Source organism: Bipolaris oryzae (assembly GCF_000523455.1).
Source record: "Bipolaris oryzae ATCC 44560 unplaced genomic scaffold scaffold_80, whole genome shotgun sequence".
NCBI lineage: Eukaryota > Fungi > Ascomycota > Dothideomycetes > Pleosporales > Pleosporaceae > Bipolaris > Bipolaris oryzae.
The window spans coordinates 117,155-125,544 of record NW_006911356.1 but is presented as its reverse complement, the minus strand read 5'-3'; the positions used below and the strand labels follow the sequence as shown (position 1 = coordinate 125,544).

At 48.4% G+C, this 8,390-nt stretch overlaps 3 protein-coding genes across 3 annotated transcripts; 1 reads left to right on the top strand and 2 right to left on the bottom strand.

The window, feature by feature from the left end:
• Positions 1-357: 357 nt before the first annotated feature.
• Positions 358-1,308, top strand: COCMIDRAFT_70675 (uncharacterized protein; the record flags this gene model as incomplete). The annotated part of the gene is made up of 1 exon (XM_007690578.1): positions 358-1,308. A coding segment is annotated over one exon (951 nt), but the record flags the coding sequence as incomplete, so codon positions are not given.
• A 2,475-nt stretch (positions 1,309-3,783) lies between these two features.
• On the bottom strand, positions 3,784-5,708 carry COCMIDRAFT_6002 (uncharacterized protein; the record flags this gene model as incomplete). Its single annotated transcript, XM_007690526.1, has 3 exons — positions 3,784-5,319; positions 5,370-5,606; positions 5,673-5,708. The coding sequence occupies 3 exons, from the start codon at positions 5,706-5,708 to the stop codon at positions 3,784-3,786; spliced, it is 1,809 nt and encodes a 602-aa protein (XP_007688716.1).
• An 830-nt stretch (positions 5,709-6,538) lies between these two features.
• Positions 6,539-8,331, bottom strand: COCMIDRAFT_97360 (glycoside hydrolase family 79 protein; the record flags this gene model as incomplete). The annotated part of the gene is made up of 4 exons (XM_007690577.1): positions 6,539-7,055; positions 7,115-7,930; positions 7,986-8,085; positions 8,142-8,331. The coding sequence occupies 4 exons, from the start codon at positions 8,329-8,331 to the stop codon at positions 6,539-6,541; spliced, it is 1,623 nt and encodes a 540-aa protein (XP_007688767.1).
• Positions 8,332-8,390: the final 59 nt, after the last annotated feature.

Here is an 8,390-nt window from a genome sequence, read left to right as displayed (position 1 = left end):
GCTTAGAATTAGACGATAAGCTATATAAAGAAGTGGGCCAAAGAAGACATATGGGCTAGGGAGACCAAGATTGAGCATAGGAAGTGTAAAGCTAGACTAGCGTTAGCAGCCCTTTCGGCTCGGCCGCCGGGCGTAAATAAATTGTGTGTGTGTGTGTTTACGCCGGAGATGCTCGAACTGACGAAAAACACCTACCCCCAATTCGTAGAACATGTCGCACCTTGTTCAAGAGACAGGGAAAACAGGGGAAACGTGGAGAGCATCTACACTTGGGAATTCTGGTTGAGAAGTTGGGCGGGTATTTGTTCTCGGAAATTCTGGTCGAGAAGTTGGAGGAAAATCTGTTCTCGGAAATTCTGGTCCAGAGAAATTGATCCGTCCCACCTTTGGCCTTTCTATGAAGATGTCAGTGGAACGCGATCTATCTGGGGCGACTTTCAGCTGTTCATATTGCAGCTTATGGTGAAACACCCGGCCTTCACCGATACAACAAAGAGGCTGCGTCCGCCCTACAATTTTTCTACCAGGTTTCTGGATCTGGTGCGACAAAACAAGTCATACCTCGAACCCTGGGGCGTCATCGAAACGGCTGAGCTCAAGCGCCTAGCGGATATCGTAGGGAGTTCCCAAAGGGTACGTAAGTACCATCCAAAGACAACGTTCAGATACTCTGCAGCTGCTCTGGCGCTTCAATTCTTCAATTTATGTACAGAGAAGGTCTGTAATTCGGTTCGTAAGATCATTCTCATCGAGGACGAGATGTCAGTAGGGCAATCGAATACTCACGGTCGCGGCTTCATTTCACTCTGCCAGAAAAACAAAAACCTACACGTTGAACGCCGCGTGAACCTCTGGAAGACCGTATTTACACCCCATCCGTTCGATCAATATGACTATCTTAACGGCTGGTGCGATCGGGAAATTACCTCTATGCAAAATGACCGTCTCCAGGCCGCAACGGTCTCGCGGTCAATCGGGAAGTGGATGGCTGAGGCTTTGGCATTGCCTTCACTCGGAATGCCTGAAGGCTCATTTACTCTTGTCTTGGATGGAAACCCTGTACCCAAACACACCTCTAGGGTCTTCCGCATAGTGCAGCGAGACGCTGCTTGGCAAGCTGCGCTTGACCTATGTTATTCTCGAGGCCTAGTTTCGAAACCTTCTTCGCTGCAACGTCAGCGCATGAACTGCTTTATTTTTGAAGGATTTCCCGGTGTAATGCAGACACTTTCCACTACTAGCTCTCTCATCAGATGTAACTTCGACCTTGGTGTACCTTACGATGTCGAAGCTATAATTGAAAACTACCGTGATCTGGATTGGGATGGATGGAATCGCCAATGGAGGAACCATAGCCCGTCCGAATTCCAGACCGAACCACCGCTGCCCCCCATGGCACGAGCTTTGGTGGCTACGCGGTTTACCCAGGTAGTTGGTTTACTCGAGCTATCTGGCCTGAGCAACTTTTGCTTAGCCCTTCCGAGAAATGGAATCTTTGTTGGATTTGGTTTTTGTTGTTTTTCGCAATACCATACAGATATCGTTTCGTCAGTCTTTGCATTGTTTCCTATCTCCTCAAAAGAATTGACATCGTGCTGATTCAATGGCTCTCACCTAATATAGCATAGTTCATCGGGTTCCATTTAACTGTGCCAAAGATTTGTTGCATCACTAATACACCGGCAGCCAGATGCTCAGATCCCAGTGTCATGACCCGTTGCAAGTCAATCGAGAGATAGATTTCTGAGACGAATTAGTTCCATCACAACACCTGTGAATCTAGGTATGAAATCTACTATTTATGCAGTTTTTTTTTAAAAAAAAAAGCCCGAAGTATTGGCCGAATATGGTTCTTGATCCAGCCCATGAAGGCAAATTGGGTCTGCAGCCAGCATATGTCAGCACGAAGCGCTGGTACACATGCATCGCGATCCAAACGATCAACACCTTCAGCCTGAGACTTTCGAATATGATAACTTCGGTCTCTAAATCATGTGGCTTACGTTGAGATAGTCATCCAGTTATCCCATGAGCCTCAAGTTGCATGTTACAAGTATAATACATAAACAGATGACCTCCTTGCGTATTAGCACGTGCATTACTAACAAGTCGCGTCGCGTCCCACAGGTCGAACCACCAGATCTACGTATGGCTGCTTCTTCCCAGAACAAAGCGCCAAACCTCCTACATCAAACGCACAATGTGGTCTGAGGAGTTTCCAGGTTTCGAGCAAGTCAGTACTGACGGCAGCTCTCTCGGCAACGGAAAGAAGAAGGCTACCGCTGGTGTTGGTGTTTACTTCGGGCCTAACGACCCAAGGTGCGTAGGCATCAGCACATCTCAACGCATTATGCGCACTACATCATGCCTCACTACTGACTAGACGACGCGTAGGAACTATGGCGAACCATTGGGCCCAGGCCCCCAAACCAACCAGCGTGCTGAGCTCAAGGCCATCTTGAAGGCCTTGCACACGATACCCATCACACAAAATCTTCTCATTGAAACGGACTCGATATACGCTATTATGTGTGTGACAGAGTCATATTATAAATGGGAGTTGAAAAGTTGGAAGAAGGCGACCGGCTCTCCATTCAAAAATCTACAGTTGATCAAACCGAGCGTTCGCCAACTAGAGCAGCGCAGGGCGATGGGCAGCACAACGTATTTTCGTTGGGTCAAGGGTCATGCGAACAATCCAGGCAACGAAGCAGCTGACAAGCTGGCTGTAGCAGGAGCAAGGTACGCTTTCACGAGTATTCTATATCTCACCAGATCTAGCTCTCAACACATGTGACATAGGCGCGAATACATACGACGTTACGGCGAGCCACCCAAGGAGAAGGAGAAGGGGCCGCAATGTACTTTGCGCGAGGCCCCGTTCGGTTGGAAGGTGGTGCGGCACGCGGATGGAACCGAGACCCTCGAGCCGAATCCACAAGACGCGATAAATTACAAGAAAAGGGATCAGGCGGCGAAAGAAAGGGAAGCTGAGCGGATAAAAGTTTTCAAATCTAAACGCAGAAGAGGAGGAAGCGCAGCGCAACGTATGGCTATCAAAACCGCCAGAGCAGCAGAAGCAGCCAAAGCGGCCGAAGCAGCGGATACATTCCTCGCGGAAATGGACCCAGATTCGACTTCAGACGTTGCCGCACAAACTGCATAGCTGGTGAGAGATTTTATTAAATCGCCACGACTGACAGCAGAAGCCAATATCCACGAGGCCGACAAACCAAGAAGCGTCGAATGTCTTCCTCTCCATATATCACTCTTCCCCAACCAGCCGTCGATGCATTCGTATCAAGGTACAAGAGCCCGGCTCTGGCCTCGATACCGTTGCAAGTGCAGCTTCGCCCGCAAGTATATGCTAGTGTGCGATTCGGCCCCACAGCTTCAGGGCGATGGTACTACATTCGTGGTATATCCTCAATTCAGACCTAAGAGTCGGACTCGGCTTATTGGCGTGATGATTGAAGGACTCGAATACAACATGAAATAGGATACATCCCTGTGGACACATACAAAGCGGGGTCTTCCTTTTTGCTTCCGGGCTTGCCTTTCAGCGCCTCGAGTTTCGTCGGCAGAATCCATGCTTAGCTACAATAAACAAGATGATTTGATTTCGGTAGCTCTCGAATGCCACTTTTTGCTGTTAGCAGTATGTATAACATCAAAGCCCAGTCCAATCGACAAGTTGGGTGATTTAACTTGAAACGCAACCAATACATTTAAATTAAAAAGCGAAATCGCAATGCTGTTCTTGATCTAATCTATCCCATAGTTCTATGCCTCTAATAAGCTCTTGAGTTCCTTAACCAGCAGCCGATCCTCGGCATCCTTTGCCTGGACATTACCCATGGTACCTGCCGCATCCATGACCCTCCACAAATCTCTCAGCTCGCCATTCATATCAGCTCCATATACTAACCACCCGACACTAATCACGCTCATCTTCTTATTATCGCTCCACTCCTCCTCAGTACTTATGTTTTCGAGCAACGAAGCGAGAAGCTCCACCTGTTCGGACTCTTCGAGTTCCGTCTCGCAAGGCAGGGAATGTGAAGGGTTGGCGCTATACTTCTTCATCCGCACCTGGTGGTTGGAGGAAGTGATGTTCATCGCTAGATTGAGGGCCGAGGCTTTGAGCGCGGGATATTTCTCATCGAGAAGAGCGGTGGTCAGGATGGAAATGAGATTTGACGAAAGCGGTCGAGAGAGAAGGTGCGGTACGAAGAGTTGCGAACTGAAGAGGTTGCACGCTAAGTGTAGTGTGGTGAGCCGCAGGGGATATGGTGCGTTATCACCCAGTTTGTCAACATGGTCAAGTAGATGGTGTACTGTCGCTGGTGTACCCGTTGCACCTTTGTGCTCCTCTGCGAAAAAGCCGGCGACACGAGCGTCGGTAAGCGCTATCCTAAGCAAATCCAGCGCTGTAAAAAGGAGCTCAGTCGGGAGCACAGAGGTGCTTCGTCTCAAGAAATCCGCAAACTTTGGGAGTTCGGTCAAAGGTGCCTCAATCGCTCCGGACTTCTCGCGGGTTTGGATAAAAGTAACAATAGATGACACAGCGGGATCGTTTCCGGTATCTCCCATCTTCGCGACCAACTTCTCCAATGGCGGCACCTTTGTAAATCTGATAGGTCTCTGGCTCTGCCGCATGAGCAAAGGTGTGCTCTTGTCCAGATGTGGGTGTGGCGGAAATGCTGAATTGAGCAGCATCTCCACGTTGCTACGCAGCTGCCTGGGGTCGGCTCCACTCCACTCATCTTGTTGTTCTCCCTTCAGATATGTAATAAACGTTGGAGTCGCGCGTACGTTGGGATATCGGGTACTAATCGAGCTATCGGCGTGGCTAAAATCGATCTTGATGAACACACACTTCATCCCTGCTTCTGCTGCGAGCTGGTCGTATGGCTGATACACGAGCTTGCAAGGAGCGCACGTAGAGCTAGTGAAGAAGATGATGGCACAGCGGTCTTTGGCAAGGCCAAGTAAGCGATCTACGTCCCTGAGTGATGTGACATTGTTGACTTTGCCCGTGTTCATTTCTAGTTCAGTCATACTGCCAGAAGAAGCTTCTTTTACTATTCCATTCGATGCACTTGCACTTGAGGGTTGTACTTGACCCGCCTGGGGCGTAGGTGCCTGTACAATTGGTCGCATGGCGGCGTCAATCTGCGGTTTGAGCATTTGCCCGAAGGGCGTGTTGAGAACGGTTTGCGGGAGAGAGGTGATATGATCCGGTATTCCTTTACCAACAAGGAACATTGCAAAATCGTTTGAGAAGTTGTTGCAGTTATGTGCAAATAGATCGTATGACTAGAAGACATCAGCAATTGCTCATGACATAGTGTTTGGAGTTCACTTACTTCGGGTGTGTATATCTTTTTCAGAGATTCTAGGTACTCTAGAATCACCTCCATTGGAAGCGCAGTCTGTCCCAGCTTGATAACCTCCATCGGCCGGCCGTGGTGTGTCGCTCCCGCTCTACATGTCTGCACTCCTTGCCCGAAGTAGTATTCTATGCCGCCAAAGACGATAGACGTGTGGTATACAGCATCAATTTGTATTCCAAGAAACTGAAGAGACATACTCTTTGCCAGACCCTAAATCGGTCAATAACGTTGCTCGCTGAGGGGCTTCTATGAGAGCGCTATGTATCGGGGACTTACTTGAGATAGGTCATACACGTAAAGTTCTACGTCCATGATAGAGAATCGCACGTAGCCAGCTCTATCCGTTCCACAATACTACTCTGTTTTCTAGGAAGTATCTTTGATTTCACAGTAGAGTGCAAGATCAGCGCAAGCCTAGAATCTTTAAGCCTCACACGTTGGTGCGTCGATGTTGTGGGTCTTGTAGGCGGAAGCGGTGACGTAAAAGAACATTCCCGAAAGTCCCACGCGGGCGATCGCTACGCGCACCGCCGCATCTCTTATCGCCACATCGCGCTAGCACCTGACCGTGCTGTCGGCGAAAGCCGAATCGTGGGGACGGTCATAGCGCCTAATGCAACGACATGAGCCCTGCTTTACAAGAGAGATCTGGCCGGTATACTTAGTAGTAGATTGCCTTGGGATCTTCCGATGCCATTTTCCATGCCATTACTGGGTAGTCCGGTCTACATAAATCTTTTCGGTCAACCCACCTCGAAGCTAGTAGTTTGCGGGTGAGCAACGACTCGGGTCTTTCCACAGCGCATTGCTCGGAGACTAATGTCGCAAAGAAGAGCGGTGTATTAGTACGTGAAAAGTACCCTTGTAGATATCTTCCGGATACGGATGATTTAATTAATCCCATAGTGTGTGCTCAGGAGCATGAATACCGGAGCTAGTCCAAAATCTCAATCACCGGCTTTCCGCCGGCCATCATAATGGAGAGTCGAGGAAAGTCAACGCCGCTAATCATTTTTGCAATCGCATCATATATTTTCTCCCTAGTGATTGCAATAGAAGAGTGGTATTTTCTAATATCCATCACTAGTGTACAAATTCAACACAATGACTGTCTAGTCATCTATCATCTCGCTAAATACACTTCAACAATCCAGAGTAACGATTGCCGCGCTACTCCAAGGAACATCAACCCTGATCACACCATCTTTACTTGCTTTTACCTTCTCCCCACGAGTGACATTGTTCAGCCGAACAGGCTTTCCCTCATCCAGCTCGTAGTTGTAGCTGTAGCCATCCCAAGTAATGCCTGTGATTGCATCACTTCCATTTGCAATCAATCTTTGCACTTGGGCCTTGCCTTTGGAGCAACCAGGTAGCTTCAATTCGTATCCTTCGACAGGTCGCGGGAACGGAGTCGTGTAGTTATTGTCAGTTGTATTGTAAGTGTGCAGGTCCACAAGTAGGATGCGAGCCAAAGTGCTGTTGATGTAAGCCGCATACTGGGTAGAGAACTCAGAAGACGAGTCGAGGTGAGAGATGCTCAAATGGTTCGAGGGTAGTTCTCGATGCATGAAGGCTGCGATAGCCACGCTTCCATAATATGGCGGCTTCGTTCCTTTGGTTGTTCGGTTTGTTTCGATGGGCTGCCATGCCTGATAGCTTTGGATTTGCCGTCAGTTGGAGATTGAAAAACAAAGTGGTGCGAACAATGAACTTACCGATAATTGGTTCCTTGGTGCATATGTGAGCGGGATATGTTATGAGATGCGAGGTACAAATTCCAGTCAATGCCCCACAACGCCGCTCCAAAACTGTTGCTCAGACCCGGCCGTCCTTGTCTGGCGAGCGAATTGTGCTCACCCATGATAATGGGAATATCTGGAGATGGCGCATTGTCTAATTCTCTGATTCCTCTCGACAGGTTGAACTGAGTCTCTGCCTTTACTTTAACGTTCGTGTGGTTCATCAATGTGCCTTGTAGGGTGATTCCAGGAGAGGTAGACACGCCCATGTAGTTATGCAAAGCAACTATGCCTATGTCGTCATCCTTGTTGATACCTTCTCTCCATGCTTTCACAGCATTCAGAGTGGCTATGTCGACGGCTGTAGGGCCTGCGAAGCTCGGTCCCATGAACTTAACACCAGCGAGCTCCGGACATGCTACTTTAACGACATCTTTAATGGCCTTAGTTCCATTCAACCATTCAGACACGTAGTCAGCCTCGGTATAGTTGCGGGGTCGGTGGCGAGAAGGATTGAAGAGATCGGCCTCGTTACCATACTCCCAGTACAATAGATTGCCCCCGATTGCCTTGCAAGCATATGCAGCGGAATGAAAAGTGCTAGTTCTCTCGACGCTAGTGTTGGCGGCCATATTGAGACCATGAGCATACTTTATGCCCTGAGGCATAGTTTGGTAGGACTCAAAATAAGATGGGCCAAACGTGATGATGGTTGGGTAGTCGGTCGAGATTTCTGGTTGAATGATACCAATAATGTTTGTCTTCTGGGATTCATCGAAAACTGCCCAGTCTCTGAGTCCTCAGTTAGAGTAGTGTATTTCTGTCTGTAAAAAGAGCATATAATTACTGTGTATTTCCTCCTACACGAACATAAGGCATGGAACCTTGCAACTTGCCCAAGTTGCTCAAAAGGTTTCCTGTGAAGGCATTTGGATTAGATAGGTTACCTGACAGTAAAGTGTGAGTATTGGGCTTTAGCAGTGGGAGCTGTGATTCAAAATACCAGCAAAATCGGGCCATGATGAAAACTCAAATGAGAAAGAAACGAATGAATCCAGCGGAATGCCGGCATTGCGAGGGCTTGACTGTTGAATGGCAATCGATTTAGGTCTCGAGGGTATACGAGCAGCCTCTACTTCCACGAGCGTCACAAGGCATGACAGTAGTAAGGAACGATTATTGGTGAAGAACATTTTGCCTGCTGGATATGATGCTTGTGATACGGAATCATTCCCTGCCACTTATCAACGCC